This window comes from Ranitomeya imitator, chromosome 1 (genome assembly GCF_032444005.1).
Source record: "Ranitomeya imitator isolate aRanImi1 chromosome 1, aRanImi1.pri, whole genome shotgun sequence".
Lineage (NCBI taxonomy): Eukaryota > Metazoa > Chordata > Amphibia > Anura > Dendrobatidae > Ranitomeya > Ranitomeya imitator.
In genome coordinates this window covers 983,568,642-983,593,405 of record NC_091282.1, presented here as the reverse complement: position 1 = coordinate 983,593,405, position 24,764 = coordinate 983,568,642, and the positions used below count along the sequence as shown (strand labels likewise).

Here is a 24,764-nt window from a genome sequence, read left to right as displayed (position 1 = left end):
AATAGGATGGAGATTGATAGGCGAGACATCACTGATATCTGTGTTTTAACCTCTACCTCATGCTGTCTTCAGATTACATAGCACAAACCTGCTGACAGATTCCCTTTAAAAGCTTTTAATGCTTTAGGGCAGGGGTGGGGAACCTCCGGGCCTCAGGCCGCATGCTTTTCATGCGACCCGCGGGAAGCTCCCCGGAGTCCGCAATGCTCGGGCGGCAGCCATATCCTGCAAGCTGCCGGCCTTTTAACCCCCAAGTGCACGGTAAGCAGCGTTCATTACAGAACGCTGCCTGCCCTGCACATGAATGATGACGTCATCAGGGTGGGCTGGGTTAGCGGCCAATGCACTCCCCTCCTCCTCTCCCGGAAGAGGAGCTGCTCCAGAGTCAAGAGCGATCTCTGTGCCGGCAGCTCTGTGTTTGTCTGCAGGTCATCTGTGCCCCTCAGCTATATGCCCCCCGTGATCTGTGCCCCCAGCTATGTGCCCCAATATGATCTCTGTGCCCCCATGTGATCTCTTTGCCCCCCAACTATAAGCCTCCTGTGATCTCTGTGCCTCCCAACTATGTGCACCCACGTCATCATTGTGCCCCTCCGTGATCTCTATGGCCCCAGCTATGTGCCCCCCCATGATCTCTGTGCCCCATACGTTATTTCCCCAGTGATCTCTGTGCCCCCCAGCTATGTGCCCCCTGTGATTTCTGTGCACCGTGATCTCACTGCCCCTCCAGGTATATGCCCCCCTGTGATTTCTGTGCCCTCCAGCTATATGCCCCCTGTGATTTCTGTGCCCTCCAGCTATATACCCCCCTGTGATTTCTGTGCCCTCCAGCTATATGCCCCCTGTGAGTTCTGTGCCCTCCAGCTATATGCCCCCCTGTGATTTCTGTGCCCTCCAGCTATATGCCTCGTGATTTCTGTGCCCTCCAGCTATATGGCCCCTGTGAGTTCTGTGCCCTCCAGCTATATGCCTCCCTGTGATTTCTGTGCCCTCTAGCTATATGACCCCCTGTGATTTCTGTGCCCTCCAGCTATATGCTCCCTTGTGATCTGTGCCCCCTAGCTATGTGCATTCCTGTGATCTCTGTGGCTCCCGCTTTGTGCCCCTCTATGATCCCTGTGCCCCCTGCTATGTACCCCCTGTGATATTTGTGCTCCCATGTGATCTGTGCCCCCTGTGATCTCTGTCCCCTCCAGCTATGTGCCCCCAGCTATGTGTCCCCCTGTGATTTGTGCCCCCCCTTGTGATCTTTGCACCACCTCTGGAAAAGCAGCTGTGAGAAGCAACATGATCAGTATTATCACCTAACATCACAGCTGCACCAAAGAGAAGAAGCTTCAGCTGTCACATTAAGGGTGAGTCACCATAATTAATTGTTTGACTAAATATACCGGAGTAATTTTCAAGGTGATCATTTTTGTGTGGTCCCTGAATGATGCTAGAAATTTCCAAATGGCCCCAAGCTGGAAAAAGGTTTCCCCACCCCTGCTTTAGGGAATAATGACACAGTATACCTTGGGTATTGAGACATTGGCTTGAAGCCCCTTGATTTTCACATTATCTTGGTTTAGCCCGCCTTTGGTCTGCGTTTGATTTGTGCTTCCTTTAACATGAGTCTCAGGTTTGGATAATTTATTTTCTTGCTTAGATGGTTGCTGGAAAAGAAGAATATGACACAAATGCACAGACTTTATCTTCTCGTAATGTGGCAATGGCAATGAATATTTTACTCCATATGTATCATCGCTAAACAGTGCAATGGAAATACTATCAGCTGGCAACAAGACAGCAATATATTGTTTTCCTTATCACTAGTTTTATAGGGCTTGCAACCTATCCGAGATCTGCACATAAATTATACAACATGCTATTGCGAGGATTATAGCTCTGCTCTTCATGAAAGCCTGGAATTAAGTCATATGCGATTAAATCAGCGTTTTCAGTAAATACCTCCAGGCTACACTTAACTGAAGTGGACATTTCACACTTACTCTGAGCTTGACCATCACATAGACACTAAAGGCAGTAATAGCACGTAATGAGCGTCCCTCTGAAAACTATACTAGCTGCCAACATGGGCACCTCTCACTGTCAATTATCTGCTTAACTACTCCAATATAAAAACACCAGATGTAAAAACATATAGAAACCCAGATGGATTTTAGGTGATAAACATTTATTGAACTTACATTTTCCGAGAAGGTGGTCTTACTGTTTTGCACAGCTTCTTTTAGCACCTTGGTATGTAGGTCATCAACAATTACAGCTGGATGTCTGGTGCTAGTGAAATGTACCATAGCCTCTATGTACCTAAGGACAGCAAGAACATTTTTAAGCCCGGCTAAGGGGCAATCCAAGAGATCACATAGCCGTTTACAAAAATCAGTGCAGTGTGGTTATCTTTATATATTATCAGAATCGGGACATTTTATTAAGCAAAAATTATTATCAGGAAAACATGACAACTTTGAGAGACATCTAAGTAAGGCTACATTCAAACGCTGCAGTCTACTACAGGTAAATGCCAGTGCACATGTCAAACATATTCGTAGGCCACAATTCACCCAACCAAATCCTCAGTACTTTTGTTATACAGAATAGCATCAAGCGCTACAAAGAAACTGGCTCACATGAGGACTGCCCCAGGAAAGGAAGACCAAGAGTCACCTCTGCTTCTGAGGATAAGTTTATCCAAATAACCAGCCTCAGAAATCGCAGGTTAACAGCAGCTCAGATTAGAGACCAGGTCAATGCCACACAGGGTTCAAGCAGCAGACACATCTCTACAACTGTTAAGAGGAGACTTTGTGCAGCAGGCCTTCATGGTAAAATAGCTGCTAGGAAACCATTGCTGAGGACAGGCAACAAGCAGAAGAGACTTGTTTGGGCTAAAGAACATAAGGAATGGACATTAGACCAGTGGAAATCTGTGATTTGGTCTGTTGAGTCCAAATTTGAGATCTTTGGTTCCAACCACCGTGTCTTTGTGCGACGCAGAAAAGGTGAACGGATGGACTCTACATGCCTGGTTCCCACAGTGAAGCATTGAGGAGGAGGAGTGATGGTGTGGGGGTGCTTTGCTGGTGACACTGTTGGGGATTTATTCAAAATTGAAGGCATACTAAACCAGCATGGCTACCACAGCATCTTGCATCGGCATGCTATTCCATCCGGTTTGCATTTAGTTGGACCATCATTTATTTTTCAACAGGACAATGACCCCAAACACACCTCCAGGCTGTGTAAGGGCTATTTGACCAAGAAGGAGAGTGATGGGGTGCTACGACAGATGACCTGGCCTCCACAGTCTCCAGACCTGAACCCAATCGAGATGGTTTGGGGTGAGCTGGACTGCAGAGTGAAGGCAAAAGGGCCAACAAGTGCTAAGCATCTCTGGGAACTCCTTCAAGATTGTTGGAAGACCATTCCCGGTGACTACCTCTTGAAGCTCATCAAGAGAATGAAAAGAGTGGGCAAAGCAGTCAAAGTAAAAGGTGGCTACTTTGAAGAACCTAGAATATAAGACATATTTTCAGTTGTTTCACACTTTTATGTTAAGAATATAATTCCACATGTGTTAATTCATAGTTTTGATGCCTTCTGTGTGAATGTACAATTTTCATGGTCATGAAAATACAGAAAAATCTTTAAATGAGAAGGTGTGTCGAAACTTTTGGTCTGTACTGTAAATGAAAGCCAAATATACCTGTCTAAAACTTCTGCTACAAGGGGGCTCAAAACAACATCCACTGCCCCTTTTACTTCTACAATGGCCGTCGTCCGGGTATGAGAAACAGGTTGATCCAGAGTCCATTCTTCGGTTATTGTTTCATCATCTGTATTGTCCATTGCTTTTTTCTCTAAAGGTGTGTAAGGGGTGCTAACCAAAAAAAAATAAAATAAAATTAACCCCTGCGTAAATGAACATGGTATATTAAATAAGGATTTGTTATAGACACAACTATCCTTATTTCATGGGCCTCTAGTGGAGGTGTGTCACCGAAAATGCCAACATATATAAAAGACTTATGCATAATATAGTGCATGTAGGGGCAGCATGGTGGCTCAGTGGGTAGCACTGTAGCCTTGCAGCACTGGGGTCTTGGTTTCAAATCCCACCAAGGACAACATCTGCAAGGAGTTTGCATGTTCTCCCCGTGTTTGTGTGGGTTTCCTCCGGGTTCTTAAGTTTCCTCCCACATTCCAAAGACATACAGATAGGGAATCTAGACTGTAAACCCCAATGGGAACAGTGCCTATAATGTTTGTAATGCACTGTGGAATTAATTGTGCGCTATAAGGGAGTAAACTATATAAATAACTAGTACATTAACAATCACAGTGATGGTGCTTGCAAAAGAAAATAAGTCAAACTTTATCCTATGTCCTCCATTTTATTATATTGGTCACAGAGCTTGTGGGTCAATTATTACAAGTTGAAATAGTCAATAATCTCAATTTATTAATATGCTAATGGTGGCTGCATATAATAAATCATTAAGCCTTTGTTACTGTAGTAACTACTTATTTTTTTCTTTGGGGTCTATAACTGTCCCATGACAGGGTACATCTGAAGGTTTTATAACTCACCTTGAGGAATTGCCCATAAGTTGCATCCCCCTGTCCAGTAAAGCATTAGCTGAAAGACCTTGTTTTACAACCTTGAAATTATAACAAAAAAAAATCAGGTTAGAGGAGAGAGCAAGCACAGGTTTTACAAATTCTGTAGTGAAAGAGACAAGTGGGATAGAAGCAGAGTACAATTAGTGCAAATCGACTTATAGGACTGAGTCCGTCGGCCATGTCAGTAATCCATGGACACCAGATATAAGTTTTGAGAACAGCTTTCTACCTGGCTGCATCCACGGTTCTTCTTTTGTTTACCAGGACCGTCGTGCAGTCACATGTGGATCACGCCAGGCCGGCTAATCAAAAGAAGAGCCGTGGATGTTGGAAGTTCAGAGGCGGTTCTCAGGGCTCCTACCCGGTGAGCATAGACTACAGACCAGGCCAAAGGCCCTGATCCTGCAAATCTATTCACGTAAGCTTTAAGGTAAACAGTGCTCCATAGTGCAGAACTGACACAATAGTCCAGTTATAGCTGCTTTTCTTTACTATGAATTAAAAGTGTGTATTTACGTATGCATGAAATGTTTAATTCCCATGAAGTGTTTAATTTCCATGAAAATAGATAAAATAAAACTATTTACAAGAAAAAGTCCAATGACAGTACAGATGTTAATAATAGTTTTACCACTAGACCTACCTTAAAAGTGGGGACACAGAGCTGTTCATAAGACATTGAACTTTCTTCACTAGTTGGTGTATCCAAATCTAAGGGTCGGTGCAGAGAAGACTTTGACGTTCTTTTATTTGTGGGATGTTTGACAGACCAGTTAAACACCTGAAATTGGCTCAGATAGTTCTGGTAACAAGACATTATAGGCTGCTGAGACGTTTGCTCATGATCTGTGGGCTTCTCAGCCTCCATTGGATAAACATGCTCCAAGGGCTCCTCTTCTCCCCCTAAAGCAGAGACAAATGACGCCTGAGAGGCATGAGTTCGGATTGGCAATGTTCTTGAATCCAGCCTGTCTTCTCCTTGGGCAGCAGCAGTTAATGGACCTTCCACGCTATGGTAAATTGAACCCCGGCTATAGTCAATATTTTGAGCCTGCCTTTTTCGTCTTTTTCTCCCAGGATAAGTGCCAGGGCCTTCATCACTGCTTATAGGCTCGAATTCTTCAGCTGCAGAAAAGTAGGCTTCACTGTCCGCCATTGACATGCTGGAGTCCATAGAACGGTATTGATGAAATGAGTTAGAATCTGCTGATGGAGTGTAAGGGAAGGAACCAAAACTCCTCCTCTGTTTTGGCGAATCAAGGACATTTTCATCACTGCGTGAGACATCGCTACTAAACTGAACTCCGACAGGTCCTGGTGCTTTGTCCCCATAAAAGGCAGCAGAAAGGCTCTTTGTGCTGCCAAGTCTTGTCGAGCACACAGATGCTTGACGCTTCAAAGGAGATCGGAGTGGAGAATGAATCACAGGTCTATCTTGAGAATTTGGAGAAACAGGACTACTACCCGAAGCTTCAACCGGAACACTAAAACTACAAGACAAGTAATGAAATGATAATTAGCTTAAAGGGATTGTTGATGATCATTTATTAGAAGAGGCTTGCAAAAGAAATAAAACTTTAGGCCAAGTTTTCCATTATGCTAGCAATTTCCATTCACTAGCCACTTGAATGCAATCAATCAATCAGTCAATATTCTAAAAATGGGCCACTAGTTTCACAGTCCTTAACCCCCAAATATGAAAGCAATACTTTACTGCCCAAACCTTAACGTTATGGAACAGGACTTGGTTATGACTGAAAGCGTTGGTAGATTGGGGAAGGATAAGAAGACTTTACTGCACTGTCAGAACACAAGTTAGGAAACATCTTGTGAAGCATATACAGTACCTTAAAGAGGTTGTTAAACCCCGAAATCCAAATTTTTTTAGCTAATCTGTGCAGAATTGTGATATACATCACCCCTAGAAATGTTTTTGTTTCTGCCTTTCGATCCTCCTGAATTTCACTTAATTTCCATAATTGAGTCACATGTCCCCACACCACACCTACAGAGGTGAAAAAGCGTCACATGTCCCCAAATTACATCCACAGTGGTGACAGATCTTCACATGTTCTCATATTTCATCCACAGTGGCGACAGAGAGTAACATGTCCCTACATTACCCCTGACATACTAGTACTGTGAAGAGTCTATAGTGATGTGTGTGTATCTACATATATAACATAATACACTTCAGCTGCTGCAGAACCTCAGTCTATACTGAAGTATAACTACATATATACCACATAATACACTTCAGCTGCTGCAGAATCTCAGTCAATAGTGATGTGTGTGTGTGGATGGATGGATGAGGGAGGGATGGATGATGGATGGATGAGGGAGTGATGGATGACAGAGGGATGGATGGATGACGGAGGGATGGATGGATGACGGAGGGATGGATGGATGACGGAGGGATGGATGGATGACGGAGGGATGGATGGATGTCGGAGGAATGAATGGATGACAGAGGGATGAATAATGGAGGGATGGATGACGGAGGGATGGATGGATGATGAGGGATGGATGAATGGCGGAGGGAGGGATGGATGAATGGCGGAGGGATGGATGGGTGACGGAGGGATGATGGATGGATGACAGAGGGATGGATGGATGACGGAGGGATGGATGATGATGGAGGGATGGATGGATGACGAAGGTAAGGATGGATAAGGGAGGGATGGATAAGGGAGGGATGGATGCACAGAGCGTATTATAGGAAAAGGAAAGGATTCGACACTCCAACCCGTATAGTAAAATCCAAAAAGTTTATTTCGGCAAGTCAAGCCACGTTAAAAACATAGGAAACACCTGACGCGTTTCTGGTGCGTTAGAAGCACCCTTACTCATAGTCCTATGTGTAAAGGTGCTTCTAACACACCAGAAATGTACTGTGCTCACCAGCGGATCGAGCACCCATCTGTTTTTGTGATTGAACTCAGCCAAAAGTGATTTCATTCTTGGATCACGTCGAAAGCTGCCAGACTTCTCTTTCCTGCACAGCGTATTATAGTCACCCATGTAGAAGCCTTTTCTTTTCTGGCTAGTCCAATCGGTTGAATCATTTCCCTGCTGCCTCACACACTGTGCTGCAAGGGGAGGCTGGAGCATGAGGGTCGGGCAGAGACTGGGGGCAGGTATGACAAGTGTCTGACATGAAAACTCTAGTCAGTGAGTGAGTAGCTCCTTCAGAATCAGGAGACAACTGCTCACATGAATAGGAGTGCTATCTAGGACACCATGCAGAATGCTGAAAGGAGTATATTACACAATGGCAGCATTCTGAAGCCTATGTGCACACACAAATTATACAGAAAGCCCGGACCACCCCTTTAATAGGCTTTTTTTACTTTATGTAATGGTAGGCTATGCAACGGACTGTAATTAGTTAATGCAGAGATCTGTATGATAAATAATAGGGATCAGGAAGGCATTTTCTACAGTATATGCAGTTGTTGAAAATCCTTTATTTCTTTTGGATCATTGTCCACTTTGAATCATTTGAGATGGATTGTAAGCTTGCGAGCAGGGCCCTCACTCCTCTTGGAATCTGCTGAATTATGTGTTACTCTGTAATGTCTGATATTACCTGTACATGTCCCCTCTGAATTGTAAAGTGCTGCAGAATTTGTTGGCGCTATAGAAATCAAAATTATTAACATAAAAACATTATGGTAAATAAAGTCAAACGATACAACATAAGGGAAAGGGTATTCACCTGCCATGGGCTTCTTGTGACTTTGCTCTGGATGGATAGTCAACTTGTCCTATACTTTCCTCTGTAATAGAAGATGGACTGTCTTTTTCACCAGCCAGCAAGGGAAGGGCAGCACTGCAGCTGCTGTTCTCTTCAGAAGATGACGAGCTATGAGAACGCAACGGGACTTGTAGGCTCAAGTGCTGCGCTTTTCTTTCAATCTCTATCACCACAGATCTGGAGTCCCATTCCTTTCTTTTACAGCCATTAATCTTAGCTTAAAAACAAAAAAAATCACAGTTATTTTTATATACAGCCATAGCGTGTTTCAGTGAAGTTCAACATATTTTGCATTAAAAAAACCACACTTCTCAGGCCTCTTTGTATAATAATTTTCACAAAGGAAACATGTAGCTTCTATGACACTTTTACCCCAAGTAGTAATACAATAATTTTCTTTAGTTGAACATCTGTTCGTGTACAATTCACATTAAATGCATAGAGTAAGGCACACAATGCAAAAACTGTAAAACAAATCAATGCATCCCGATGCCCACCTTCTCCTGCTTTTGGCATTTCTTTAGTAATTATCCATTCAGTAGGTTGCAGTAAAGACTGTCCGTAGAACATATCGGACTCAGCACTCGTGTTCGAAAATGCAGAGCTACTTGATGGTGTCAGCTCCTCCAGTCTAAAAAAGTCAAGTCCTGTTGTGGTGCCACCAAAAAAACGACAGCCACCGAGGCAACCACACTTATTTCTACTCCTCTTGTTCTTCACATTGTCATCAGGCCAAAGGAACCACAGCCTAGAATTAAGATAAAATAAGAGATTTGTGAGGTTAAAAAGTAGATGATAAAGCCAATAGATTCTTTTAATGCATCTCCATAAGGTTGTGTTGCTCGAAGACTTAAAGGCTGTATGATGGCTGGGTTACCTCAAGCTCTCGGGAATAGAAGTGACTCTTCACTCTAATAGTAAGGGGCCATCTTCTATGGACAGCAAGTCCCAACGTAGTATAATGAAAGGGATGGGATTTAAAATAATTGAAAATGAATTATATGTAATACAAGTTATACATTACTTCCATTGCTTTAATTACTAACAGTTCATTAGCGTAGTTGGATAGGTCCTTCCCATCTTCATAGATGACTATTGTCGCATAGTTCTTGTAAAATGAAATGCTTCTGCAGTTTAATTAAGTTTATTAAAATTTTCAGATGTTCTTGCAAGTTTAACACTTCATTTATTTTGTTTACAAGCCGTTGTCTAGTAGACAGACCACCCCTGCTGTTTAGCTGAAGTGTCCAAATATGCACACTACTCATAAGCTCTTTTCTATTGAGCTTGTAATCACTGCTTTGAAGTTGACCATAGTCGCTGTACAGCACTGTCCGCTCCTAATCCTGAGGCAAAGAACTGTAAAGCAAAGTATATCTCAAGAAAAACTGAACATTTTGAGAAGCAAAACATTGATTCATTTTATAAGCACCATCAAACAATACACATCTATGAAAATGGCAATACCCTTTACTAGTGCTTGTCAGTTCCAAGTGTAGTTGTCTGAATTTATCACTGGCTCTTTGACAAGTGACTGCCCTTCCACTTATCGGCCTGGTCCAGGATTCCATCTTTCACAGATAAGATAGATCTACTGGACTCCTCCTTCTGCATTGTGACCATCAAAATGAATTGATATCCTTGATGGTCCAGCTATAAACTGCTCTTCTGAGTGCCATCTTGTCTCACTTATGAGTAGTATCAGTAATGGGTCAATTGTGTGAGGGCAACTAAGTATGCTTCAGAAAACTGGACTCTAGCGTTTGCAGGCCATAATTCTTTTCTATGACACATTTGACCTGTAACTACCGTATACCATTTCTACATCATATTTAGACAATGACATTGAAATGCAAAAAACCTCCTACATTACAAGAATACATGACATTTATAGACTGTATGGAATGACTGCTATTTAGTCCACAAATGCCAAAAAATTCTGACTGACTCACCTTTTAGTCCTGCTGTCGTGAGTTTCCAAAAAGTGCCTTTGGACCTCATGTTTAGAAGAATGGTCCGCAGCTAGGGCTATATCTGCTGTGATCAGCCCTAAAACAAGAGAGCCAGTTTCTAGCCAATAGGCTCTACGCAAAACAGCAGGCTGGAGACCCAATCTGCTACCGTCCAGCTGTTCAATGTACTGTCTCAGCTGCAAATCTTGAACCGCTGCACTAATACCTTCACCTACAGCTTGGTTGTGGAGGTTACAATTCGCAAGCCGGATAGCACCCATCTGTTAAAAAAGGGTATTGTGGTATAAAATGCATTAAAATGTAAAAAGATCCAAAGCTCAAAATATAGATGTGAAACTGCATTATCAAATAACTACTTAATATTTTTAATCATAATTAGGATCCCAATACCAAAAGGTTACACGAAAATGAGAAAAACACATATATGGAATGTAGAAGTCGCCAACAATGATCTCAGCCACTAAGATGGAGTGCTTGAGAAAGTTGTCTATGAAGGTAAGTAGAACAAGTTCTTGCTAGGTTTCCCCAGGTTTTGGAGTGAAGACATAGCAGACCCTTTGTCCTGGTATATTTCCACTTTTTCCTTATTTAAAATAGTTTTTTTCAGATAAAAATTTTTATCTGATCTTTACCAATCACTGTCTTCTATGGTTTCCAGCAGTGATCTAGTCCTCTTCTGTACCACGTGACTTCAAAGCAGCATTCATTAAGTAATTTATTGTGCTCACACTACATACATATTAGAAAAATTATATTTAAAACCAGCTGGGAGGATTTCTTTACATTAATTGGGGTATCTGCCGTTTCCAGCACAGCTGGGAGCATCATTACAGAAGGGACCGTTAGAAGACACAGAGCTAAGCATGCACTATATCCATTTCTTTCCTAAAATCATTGAAAGTTGGACTCCCAGCTATCATAAAGTGATGGTATCCTAGCCATAGCCATCATTTTATGAGATGGGAAGACACCTTTAACAATGATCTGGGCAACGACATTTTCCCTGCAGAGGAAATGCAGTATTTAAGACCAGTAGAGCAGAAGGTTTCATTTAGAGCGACTTCCCTCTTAAGAGTAGGTGCCCCAAGGAGAGGAACCGCATCTGTGAGGACATATAGAAGGTATTACATAATAATGGAGTATTTATTGATACACGTGCCCAGCTGGCAGCATTTCCAATGGCTTTCTGCTGAGACATAAATGCACAGACCCTACCTTAATGTTTGTAGCACAGCCATGCTCGACCACGTAAATATCGGCACCGTCAGCCGAGACACGAGTCATTCTATACTTCAAGTCGTCCGCCGAAAGGCAAGGGCCTGGATAGCAGCTCAGCTTTTGGAAAAAAAAAAGATGAAATTAAAAATGGCCAATAGTTAAAATGAATCAGTCTGTAGGATCAACCCTCCTAAGCCGACCTTGATATCTGTGATCCGATATCTTATTCCAGAGAAATCCATATTTTCCCTTACATGTAAATGAGCTGTTCAGGACTATGGATCGAACACTGATCAGCATGAGAATCTGCCTCCCGAGATTATTATAGCTAAAAGGAGGCCAATGTGATGGCCGCTCTATGGATCTCACTGCAGAGCTGTGTGTGATTATATCTGACACATCTGCAGGTTCCTCTTACCTAGAGCTTCAATCTCACAGACGACCAGTGCTGCAATATTGTCAATATTACAGCAAAGCTGTGAGAGCTGCAGCAAATGTTTGTCATGAGACAAAGTTCAGTTCTACAGTTCTGTGTCAGTTACATGTCTCACACTGGTAACGTCCCCTTTCACAAGTGGGGTAATAATCCATGGCAGCCCAAAGACATACGCCCCACTCCCGAGTATCCCATGACCCATGTCTCCATGGTAAAGACCATAAACATTTGTACTAAATAAAAAGGCCCAGATCTCTGGAACCGTATAGCAAATTTACAAAGAAAAGGAAAGTGGAATACTCAAGTCAGCAGTGGGAATAACATGAGAAGACAACCTGGACTCTTGACTTGGTGGCAGGTCCTCTGTAAGGCTTTATCAAATTTTACATGTGGAAGTGTGCATGTTGAATCAGTGGATTACAGAGGATTAAGGTAGTAGGTTCTACAAATATCATCCACATAGTGGAGGGCCTTTCTGTGCAGAAATTGACTTAACATCTGCATTTTACTTTCGCTTGCAGAATTGAAATTAACTTGTAATAAAATCCACATGTAAGATGTCACATGTGGACCTTCCCTAAGGACAAACAGTGTGTCATCACAGGTCTCTCTAACAATATGCACGTTAGTTTACATTTCTTTTCTTACCAAACAGATTACCAAAAGGAGAGTTGAAATAGCCTAAATTTAAAGGAATTGTCCATTTTATCTTTATTTTAACAAATGTGTTGGAGGTGTGATTCTATGGACCTCACTAAAATATATACACATAAGTATTACAGCTTCTCCTCACTGACTGCACAGCTCTCATGTTCTCTAGATGGCCTCCGATGGAAAAGCATGTGACCAGTCCAGCAGCTTTCTCTGCGAAAACAAATTTCAGGGTGCTTCAATTGGATGATACTGATGGACAGGTCTGCTCACATGCTCCTCCATTAGAAGTCATTTTGGGAATAGGAGGTCCGTGAAGCAGGTTGCACTAATTTCTAAAAAAAAAAAATAGTATATATATATATATATATATATATATATATATATATATATATATATATGCTGCCATCCTGAACTCCCGTTCTGTCATGTGCTGCCCTATTCTGTCATGTGCTGCTCCCATCCTGCGCCCCCGTTTTGTCATGTGCTGCTCCCATCCTGCGCCACCGTTCTGTAATTTGCTGCTCCCATCCATATGCCCCATACGCTGCTCCATAAAGGTTTATGGCCTCCATAAGATGCTCCATAGTATATGCCTCATATGCTGCTGCATTATGGTTGATGGCCCCCATAAGATGCTCCATAGTATATGCCTCATATGCTGCTGCATTATGGTTGATGGCCCCCATAAGATGCTCCATAGTATATGCCCCGTATGCTGCTTCATTATGGTTGATGGCCCCCATAAGATGCTCCATAGTATATGCCCCATATGCTGCTCCATTATGGTTGATGGTCCCCATAAGATGCTCCATAGTATATGCCCCGTATGGTGTTGCATTATGGTTGATGGCCCCCATAAGATGCTCCATAGTATATGCCCCGTATGCTGCTGCATTATGGTTGATGGCCCCCATAAGATGCTCCATAGTATATGCCCCATATGCTGCTGCATTATGGTTGATGGCCCCCATAAGATGCTCCATAGTATATGCCTCATATGCTGCTGCATTATGGTTGATGGTCTCCATAAGATGCTCCATAGTATATGCCCCGTATGCTGCTGCATTATGGTTGATGGCCCACATAAGATGCTCCATAGTATATGCCCCATATGCTGCTGCATTATGGTTGATGGCCCGCATAAGACGCTCCATAGTATATGCCCCGTATGCTGCTGCATTATGGTTGATGGCCCCCATAACATGCTCCACAGTATATGCCCCATATGCTGCTCCATTATGGTTGATGGCCCCCATAAGATGCTCCATAGTATATGCCCCGTATGCTGCTCCATAAAAGTTTATGGCCCCCATAAGATGCTCCATAGTATATGCCCCGTATGCTGCTCCATAAATGTTGATGGCCCCCATAAGATGCTCCATAGTATATGCCCCGTATGCTGCTCCATAAAGGTTTATGGCCCCCATAAGATTCTCCATAGTATATGCCCTGTATGCTGCTGCGATATATATAAAAAAAAAATAACATACTCACCTATCGTCGCTGGGTGCCGAGTGCTGGGGGGCCTGAGCAGGCGGGGACACCGGCGCGCTGTGGGGGTCAGGTGCCGGAGTCGCCGCTAGCTCAGGCCCCGGACACTTGTATATTCACCTGTCCCGTTCCAGCGCTCCGTGCCGCTCCGTGTCCCGGGCCCTCTGGCTGTGATTGTTCAGTCAGAGGGCGGCGCGCATTAAGCGCGTCATCGCTCCCTCTGAACTGTTAACGTCACAGGCAGAGGACCCGGAAAACGGAGCGGCACGCAGCGCTGGAACGGGACAGGTGAATATAGCATACTCACCCTCCTGGCACGTCCCTGCTTCTCCGTTGGAGATAGCGGTGTGCGGTCAGTGCTTACGCATACCGCGATCTCCTGGGCTGCGTCACTCTGTGGGGTCCAGACTGCGCCGGCGCTTGCGCAGTCTATAAAGGCTTCGGACAGAGTGACACTCCCAGCCTTATATTATAGATAGATATATATGTGTGTGTATATATATATATATATATATATATATCTATATATCTATATATATAGTGCCTTGCAAAAGTATTCGGCTCCTTGAAACTTTTCAAACTTTTCCCACATATCATGCTTCAAACATAAAGATACCAAATGTACATTTTTGGTGAAGAATCAACAAGTGGAACACAATTGTGAAGTTGAACGAAATTTATTGGTTATTTTAAATTTTTTGGGAAATTCAAAACTGAAATAATATATATATAATCGTCTAAGGGGCACTCTCGTCTGTTTGTCTGTCTGTCTGTCACGGAAATCCCGTGTCGCTGATTGATCGTGGCCGGCAGCAATGGGCACAGTCCGGCCACGAATTCGCCCCTTCCTACTCTCTGTCAGTGCCCCCTCCAGTCAGCGCTCACATTGCTGCGTAACTCAGCGTTAGGCCGCGATGTAACGCAGTCCGTTAAAGCTGCTATTAACCCCATGTGACCAACTTTTTACTATTGATGCTGCCTATGCAGCATCAATAGTAAAAAGATCTAATGTTAAAAATAATTAAAAAAAAAAATCATTATATACTCACCTTCCGGCACCTTTCCCGCTCCTCGCGACAATCCGGGCCATGCATTGGGATCTCGCGAGATGATGACGTAGCTGTCTCGCGAGACCGCTAAGTCATCATCTCGCAAGACCGCAATGCATTCTTGGGACTGGAGCGTGCGCGAGGAGCATTGCTAAACGCCTCGCCTGGATCCGGGGACCGCCAGAAGGTGAGTATAAAACTATTTTTTTTTTTTTTTAATTCTTTTTTTTTTTTAACAGGGATATGATGCCCACATTGCTATATACTACGTGGGCTGTGTTATATACTACGTGGGATGTGTTACATACTGCGTGGGCTGTGTTATATACTACGTCTCTGTGCTATATACTACGTGGGCTGTGCTATATACTACATTGATGTGCTAGATACTACATGGGCTGTGTTATATACTGCGTGAACTGTGTTATATACTGTGTCTCTGTGCTATATACTACATGGGCTGTGCAATATATTACGTGGCTGGGCAATATACTAAGTGGCTGTGTTATATACTATGCAGCTGTGCAATATATTACATGGTTGGGCAATATACTACGTGGCTGTTATATACTGCGTGAGCTGTGCTATATACTACATGGGCTGTGCTATATACTACGTGGCTGTATTATATACTGCGTCTCTGTTTTATATACTACGTGGGCTGTGCTATATACTATGTAGCTGTGCAATATATTACGTGGCTGGGCAACATACTACGTGGCTGTTATATACTGCGTGAGCTGTGCTATATACTACATGGGCTGTGCTATATACTACGTGGCTGTGTTATATACTTCGTGGCTGTGTTATATACTGCGTGAGCTGTGCTATATAATACATGGCTGTGTTATATACTACGTAGCTGTGCAATATACATGGCTGGGCAATATACTACGTGGCTGTGCTATATACTACGTGGCTGTGTTATATACTACGTGGGCTGTGTTTTATACTACGTGAGCCGTTCTATATACTACGTGGGCAGTGCTATATACTACGTGGGCTGTGCTATACACTGCGTGGGCTGTGATATATACTGTGTGGGCTGTGTTATACACTGCGTGGGCTGTATTATACACTGCGTGGGTTGTGTTATATACTACGTGGGCTGTGTTATACACTGCGTGGGCTGTGCTATATACTAGGTGGGCTGTGTTATACACGGTGTGGGCTGTGCTATATACTACGCGGCTGTGTTATATACTGCATGAGCTGTGCTATATACTACGTGGCTGTGTTATATACTACATAGCTGTGCAATATACATGGCTGGGCAATATACTACTATACTACGTGGGCTGTGTTATACACTGTGTGGGCTGTGCTATATACTACGCGGCTGTGTTATATACTGCATGAGCTGTGCTATATGCTATGTGGGCTGTGTTATATACTACGTGGCCTGTGCTATATACTACGTGGGCTGTGCTATATACTGTGTGGGCTGTGTTATATACTGCGTGGGCTGTGCTAAATACTACGTGGGCTGTTATACACTGCGTGGGCTGTGTTATATACTACGTGGGCTGTGCTATATACTACGTAGGCTGTGTTATATACTACGTGGGCTGTTATACACTGCGTGGGCTGTGCTATATACTACATGGGCTGTGTTATACACTGTGTGGGCTGTGCTATATACTGCATGGGCTGTGCTATATACGTCTCTGTGCTATATACTACGTGGGCTGTGCTATATACTACATCGATGTGCTAGATACTACATGGGCTGTGTTATATACTGCATGAACTGTGTTATATACTGCATCTCTGTGCTATATACTACATGGGCTGTGCAATATATTATGTGGCTGGGCAATATACTAAGTGGCTGTGTTATATACTGCGTGAGCTGCTCTATATACTACGTGAGCTGTGCTATATACTACATGAGCTGTGCTATATACTATGCAGCTGTGCAATATATTACGTGGTTGGGCAATATACTACGTGGCTGTTATATACTGCGTGAGCTGTGCTATATACTACATGGGCTGTGCTATATACTACGTGGCTGTGTTATATACTGCGTCTCTGTGCTATATACTACATGGGCTGTGCTATATACTATGTAGCTGTGCAATATATTACGTGGCTGGGCAACATACTACGTGGCTGTTATATACTGCGTGAGCTGTGCTATATAATTCGTGGCTGTGTTATATACTGCGTGAGCTGTGCTATATAATACGTGGCTGTGTTATATACTACGTGGGCTGTGCTATATACTACGTAGCTGTGCTATATACATGGCTGGGCAATATACTACGTGGCTGTGTTATATACTGCGTGGCATGTGTTATATACTACGTGGGCTGTGTTTTATACTACGTGGGCCGTGCTATATACTACGTGGGCTGTGCTATATACTACGTGGGCTGTGCTATACACTGCGTGGGCTGTGATATATACTGTGTGGGCTGTGTTATACACTGCATGGGCTGTGTTATACACTGCGTGGGTTGTGTTATATACTACGTGGGCTGTGTTATACACTGCGTGAGCTGTGCTATATACTAGGTGGGCTGTGTTATACATGGTGTGGGCTGTGCTATATACTACGCGGCTGTGTTATATACTGCGTGAGCTGTGCTATATACTACGTGGCTGTGTTATATACTACGTGGGCTGTGCTATATACTACATAGCTGTGCAATATACATGGCTGGGCAATATACTACGTGGGCTGTGTTATACACTGTGTGGGCTGTGCTATATACTACGCGGCTGTGTTATATACTGCGTGAGCTGTGCTATATGCTATGTGGGCTGTGTTATGTACTACGTGGCCTGTGCTATATACTACGTGGGCTGTGCTATATACTGTGTGGGCTGTGTTATATACTACGTGGGCTGTGTTATACACTGCGTGAGCTGTGCTATATACTAGGTGGGCTGTGTTATACATGGTGTGGGCTGTGCTATATACTACGCGGCTGTGTTATATACTGCGTGAGCTGTGCTATATACTACGTGGCTGTGTTATATACTACGTGGGCTGTGCTATATACTACATAGCTGTGCAATATACATGGCTGGGCAATATACTACGTGGGCTGTGTTATACACTGTGTGGGCTGTGCTAAATACTACGTGGGCTGTTATACACTGCATGGGCTGTGTTATATACTACGTGGGCTGTGCTATATACTACGTAGGCTGTGTTATATACTACGTGGGCTGTGTTATACACTGCGTGGGCTGTGCTATATACTACATGGGCTGTGTTATACACTGCGTGGGCTGTGCTATATACTGCATGGGCTGTGCTATATACTACGTGGGCTGTGCTATATACTACGTGGGCTGTGCTATATACTCAGTGGGCTGTGCTATATACTATGTGGCTGTGCTATATACTACGTGGCTGTGCTATATGCTACGTGGCTGTGCTATATGCTATGTAGCTGTGCTATATGCTACGTGGGCTGTGTTATATACTACGTGGCCTGTGCTATATACTACATGGCCTGTGCTATATTCCATGTGGCTGTGCTATATGCTACGTGGGCTGTGTTATATGCTATGTGGGCTGTGTTATATGCTACTTGGCTGTGGTATATTTCTCTGCTGTATCTGTGCATCATGAATCATGGTATGTGTTAAAGAGGGGGGCCCACTGAGACTCTGGAGCCGGCCCTGGCTTCACTGATTGTTCGCTGCCGGCTGGGCGTGACCAATCAGCGACAGGTGCAGTCCGGCCGCTAATTGGCGCGGAATTTGAACCACGCTTCGCTAATTGGTCGTGCACGGCCGGCTGAATCCTGTGCATAAATTGCATTATTCTGAAAACTTCATAAATAAACTACATACATATTCTAGAATACCCGATGCGTTAGAATCGGGCCACTCTCTAGTGTATATACATACAGTATATATATGTAAATACAGTAGATATACACAATAATAATAATGATAATAAATTGAATTAAAAAAATGAATATTGTGTTTTTGCCATTTATTTTGTATCAACATTCTGTTTCTTACTGTAAGTTGGAACTAACACTCACCTTCGCATCACAAAGCCTCCGATCAATACCATGCTGGCAGATCACCACAGACTTTGGCCTCTCCAGCTGAAACTCATTGCACACGACATGGAACACAAAGGTCTGCCCCCAATCCAGCAGGCATGCCAGCTGTAAGACAGCAGGTCACTGACATGGTAACGACTGTGGCAGTATAATCCGCGATAACAATATTACAAAAGTAAGAACACACTGGCACAGCTTGCCAATTCAGAAGAGATTTATCCTTGCAGCTATATAATGTAACCCTGGTCTCCCAATTATATTACTATTTACCTGCCTCTACATTAAGACTTTCAAGATTGAGGGCTTTTAAAATGGATTATTCTATTTATCCCTATTTATTAATAGGAACTGCATTTCATTCCTCTTTTTATAGAAACATCCTCTGGCTCCTAATGTCCTGTGGTCACCTTCAGCCCAGCACTTTCTGATACATAGGAAAAGTAGGTTACATTCCCCTTCCCACACACTTTTAAATCAATTTTCATCTTCTTTTAGTCAATTTGTGGAAAAGGCACACAGCTGGGATGTTTCGCAGTTTAATATTCGATCAGTGAAGAACCATTACAGTGAATAAAAAGTGAAATGATATGGTAGAACTCAAAGCAAACAAAGTTTTCTTCCCCAAAGTGTAATGGAGGATGTGTCTGAATGTACACCTACCATTGTTTCTTCCGTTACCGCAGACATTATACGTCCCAAGGAGAAAGTATGGATACAATCAAATAATATGCGCTAAAAATCTAATACATTTGTATGACACACTGTTAAAAAAACACATGATAATAAAAACACAGTGAATGCAGACCAGATTAAAAAGAATCCAAAGAATCTACACAGAAAATTAGAAGCCCGTGTGTCCGAAACGCCTGTAGGGCATTGCGGGAGTCCAGGTAGTATGCCATTTCTTTTTGTTGTCTTTTTCCTTCCTATAACTCCTTGATTTAGGTCATGATATACCTTTGCTCCTACTAATAAATCACTGCACATGGTGGCTCAGTGGTTAGCACTGCAGTGCTGGGGTCCTGAGCTCAAATCCCACCAAGGACAACATCTGCAAGGAGTTTGTATGTTCTCCCCGTGTTTGTGTGATTTCCTCCCACACTGATATACTGATAGGGAAGCTAGATTCTGAGCCCTAATGGGGTCCGTGATGATAATGTCTGTAATGTGCTGTCTATAAGTGAGAAAAATAAATAATAAAATAAATACGGTAACTGACCTATCCGGATCTATGATTGATGTCTGCTTTTCAGATGATTTTCTATATCGAAGCATTGTGCTGCTGATGTTGTTTGCATTGATCATAGTCAGTCCAGCATGGACACTGAAATTTCCACCTTCTGCATTTTCTGTGTGGATGCATTTTTAATCTTGTCTGCACGTCATGCGTTTTTAATCAGTATTTAATTAAAAATGCTTATGCTTTGTAGTGAATATTGCTTGGTCATATTCATGCTTCTGTGGCAGGTGTAATATATTGATATATGTAGGACACTGTCCTAACCATCAGGAACCTGACATGAGATTCATACAAAGGCAGCATAGATCAGCGATCGGCTGAGTTATTTCAGCCATGTATGTTTCACTGTGACATGCTTCAGAGAAAATATACTTTGTCATAGATAGATCTCTCCCTATGTGGTGACTTGCCTCAAACTAGTCATCTATGACACAAAAACCCGAGACGCTGCAGTGATTAAGAGTAAATCATACACAGAAGCAATAGCGCAGTCAGTGTCCGATTTAGGCTGCCCATGGTTGCCCTTCCATAAAATACTATAGGAGATACAGAATGAGTGTGACTCACAGTTTACATATATCTTAAAGACCTATATGGAGCCGCCAGGCACATGTGTGGCCATCATAATGATCAGAGGGGGCTCAAATGGTAGGGTCCCCACCAACTTTAAATTCAGGGTCTATAGAAGATAAACAATAACCTCTAAAGAAGCACTCTCATCACAATCTTCATCGTTTTAATATATTGCAATCATCATATTATATAGTATACATTATATAGTATATATTACTGAATACTTACAATTGCTCGTTTTGCCTTTCTACCCAGATAATTCTCTTTTCCGTTACATCTATGACATCATATGATTATAAACAGTGTAGCTGAATCCTTCTAAGCTCTATGTAGAAACAGGAGATCAATTTTCCCTGTATGAGACATAAGTCACAGCAAAAGTCCTTGGCAAGGGGGAGGAGCAGAGCAGGTGAGTAAGGAGTTGAAGAGAGAAATGATAAATGCAGGGACAAGAGACTTCCTGTTTCCACATAGAACAGAGAACACAAAATAATTAACTGGGCAGAAGGGCAAAATGAGCAATTGGAAGTGCACAGTGCTATATATAATATGATGACTGCAATATATTACGAGGATAAAACCTTTAATGGGAGGAGTGCTTCTTTAACCCCTTCGCGCCATGCGCCGTACTAGTACTGCGCTGCCGGCACTGCATTTGTGCCAGCAGCAGTACTAGTACGGCGCACCGATCACCGCGGTCTCGCGCTGAGTGCCGCGGTGATCGGGTGCGGTTGTCAGCTGTATATGACAGCTGACACCCCGCAGCAATGCCCACGATCGGCGCTATCGCCGATCGCGGGCATTTAACCCCTCTGATGCCGCTGTCAGTAGTGACAGCGGCATAGAGGGGGATCGCGCAGGGACGGGGGCTCCCTGCGCTCTCCCACCGGAGCAACGCAATGAGATCGCGTTGCTCCGGTGACCCGGAAGGAGTCCCCGGATCCAAGATGGCCGCCGGACTCCTTCCGGGTAATGAAATGACCTGGCTAGCCGGCGCCTGCTGAGAGTTGCTGAGAGCAGGCGCCGGAAAGACACCTAAGCTTGTCTGTCAGATCGTTGATCTGACAGAGTGCTATGCACACTGCCAGATCAACGATCTGATCTAATACAGTGATGTCCCACCCTGGGACAATGGTAGAAAGTACAAAAAAAAAAAAATAGAATGTATAAAAAAAAATATTAAAAAAATCCCCAAATAAAAAAAAAAAAAAACATTTCCCAGTAAATCCATTTATTTATGTAAATTAAAAAAAACAATAAAAGTACACATATTTGGTATCGTCGCGTCCGTAACGACCCGCTCTATCAAACTTTCCCACTAGTTAACCCCTTCAGTGAACACCGCAAAAATAAAAAATAAAAAACAAGGCAAAAAACATTGCTTTATTATCATACAGGCGAACAAAAAGTGGAATAACACGCGATCAAAACGACGGATATAAATAACCATGGTACCGCTGAAAACGTCCTCTTGTCCCGCAAAAAAAAAGCCGCCATACAGCATCATCAGCAGAAAAATAAAAAAGTTATAGCTCTCAGAATGAAGCGATGCAAAAACAATTAATTTTTTATATAAAATAGTTTTTATTGTGTAAAAGCGCCAAAACATAAAAAAATTACATAAATGAGGTATCGCTGTAATCGTACTGACCTGAAGAATAAAACTGCTTTATCCATTTTACCACACGTGGAACGGTATAAACGCCCCCCTAAAAGAAATTCAGGAATTGCTGGTTTTTGTTCATTCCGCCTCCCAAAAATCGGAATAAAAAGCGATCAAAAAATGTAATCTGCCCGAAAATGGTACCAATAAAAACGTCAACTCGTCCCGCAAAAAACAAGATCTCACATGACTCTGTGGGCCAAAATATGGATAAATTATAGCTCTCAAAATGTGGTGATCCAAAAACTATTTTTTGCAATAAAAAGCGTCTTTTAGTGTGTGACAGCTGCCAACCCTAAAAATCCGCCAAAAAAACGCTATAAAAGTAAATCAAACCCCCCTTCATCACCCCCTTAGTTAGGGAAAAATAATAAAATGTAAAAAAATGTATTTATTTCCATTTTCCCATTAGGGTTAGGGCAAGGGTTAGGGCTAGGGTTAGGGCTAGGGTTAGGGTTGGGGCTAGGGTTAGGGTTTCAGTTAGAATTGGGGGTTTCCACTGTTTAGGCACATCAGGGGCTCTCCAAACGCGACATGGCGTCCTATCTCAATTCCAGCCAATTCTGCTTTGAAAAAGTAAAACAGTGCTTCTTCCCTTCCGAGTTCTCCTGTGCGCCCAAACAGTGGTTCCCCCCAACATATGGGGTATCAGCGTTCTCAGGACAAGTTGAACAACAACTTTTGGGGTCCAATTTGTCCTGTTACCCATGGGAAAATAAAAACATAGGGGATAAAATATCATTTTCGTGGAAAAAAAAATATTTTTTATTTTCACGGCTCTGCGTTATAAACTGTAGTGAAACACTTGTTGGTTCAAAGCTCTCACAACACATCTAGATAAGTTCCTTGGGGGGTCTAGTTTCCAATATGGGGTCACTTGTGGTGGGTTTCTACTGTTTAGGTACATCAGGGGCTCTGCAAATGCAACATGACGCCTGCAGACCAATCCATCTAAGTCTGCATTTCAAATGGCGCTCCTTCCCTTCCGAGCTCTGCCGTACACCCAAACAGTGGTTCCCTCCAACATATGGGGTATCAGCGTTCTCAGGACAAGTTGGACAACAACTTTTGGGGTCTAATTTGTCCTGTTACCCTTGGGAAAATAAAAACGTGGGGGCTAAAATATCATTTTCGTGGAAAAAAAATATTTTTTATTTTCACGGCTCTGCGTTATAAACTGTAGTGAAACACTTGTTGGTTCAAAGCTCTCACAACACATCTAGATAAGTTCCTTGGGGGGTCTAGTTTCCAATATGGGGTCACTTGTGGGGGGTTTCTACTGTTTAGGTACATCAGGGGCTCTGCAAATGCAACATGACACCTGCAGACCATTCCATCTAAGTCTGCATTTCAAACGGTGCTCCTTCCCTTCCGAGCTCTGCCATGCACTCAAACGGTGGTTCCCCCCCACATATGGGGTATCAGCGTAGTCAGGACAAATTGGACAATAACATTTGCGGTCCAATTTCTCCTGTTACCCTTGGGGAAAAAGAATTGCGGGCTAAAACATCATTTTGTGGAAAGAAAAAATGATTTTTTAATTTTCACAATGCTACATTCTAAATTTTAGTGAAACAATTGGGGGTTAAAAGTGCTCACCACACATCTAGATAAGTTTCTTAGGGGGTCTTCTTTCCAAAATGGGGTCACTTGTGGGGGGTTTCCACTGTTAAGGCACGTCAGGGGCTCTCCAAATGCGACATGGCATCCGATCTCAATTCCAGCCAATTTTGCATTGAAAAGTCAAATGGCACTCCTTCCCTTCCGAGCTCTGCCATGCGCTCAAACAGTGGTTTATCCCCATATATGAAGTATCAGCGTACTCAGGACAAATTGCACAACAACTTTTGGGGTCCAATTTATCCTGTTACCCTTGGGAAAATAAAAAATTTGGGGCAAAAAGATCATTTTTTGTGAAAATTAATATGAAATTTTTTTTACGGCTCTACATTATAAACTTCTGTGAAGCACTTGGAGGTTCAAAGTGCTCAGCACACATCTAGATTAGTTCCTTAGGGGGTCTACTTTCCAAAATGGTGTCACTTGTGGGGGT

General features: G+C 42.9%; 1 protein-coding gene across 15 annotated transcripts in view; it reads right to left on the bottom strand.

The window, feature by feature from the left end:
• Positions 1 to 24,764, bottom strand: part of BLTP1 (bridge-like lipid transfer protein family member 1) — a 381,731-nt gene that overhangs the window by 198,704 nt on the left and 158,263 nt on the right. For all 15 annotated transcript variants that reach the window (XM_069743891.1, XM_069743894.1, XM_069743897.1 and 12 more), the window contains exons 23-32: positions 19,212 to 19,340; positions 11,569 to 11,688; positions 10,333 to 10,613; positions 8,878 to 9,128; positions 8,342 to 8,597; positions 5,267 to 6,113; positions 4,591 to 4,661; positions 3,707 to 3,880; positions 2,190 to 2,310; positions 1,515 to 1,655 (exon numbers count right to left, since the gene is read on the bottom strand). In XM_069743891.1, coding sequence (XP_069599992.1) covers positions 1,515 to 1,655; positions 2,190 to 2,310; positions 3,707 to 3,880; positions 4,591 to 4,661; positions 5,267 to 6,113; positions 8,342 to 8,597; positions 8,878 to 9,128; positions 10,333 to 10,613; positions 11,569 to 11,688; positions 19,212 to 19,340 — 2,391 coding nt within the window. The remainder of the gene's footprint in view (positions 1 to 1,514; positions 1,656 to 2,189; positions 2,311 to 3,706; positions 3,881 to 4,590; positions 4,662 to 5,266; positions 6,114 to 8,341; positions 8,598 to 8,877; positions 9,129 to 10,332; positions 10,614 to 11,568; positions 11,689 to 19,211; positions 19,341 to 24,764) is intronic.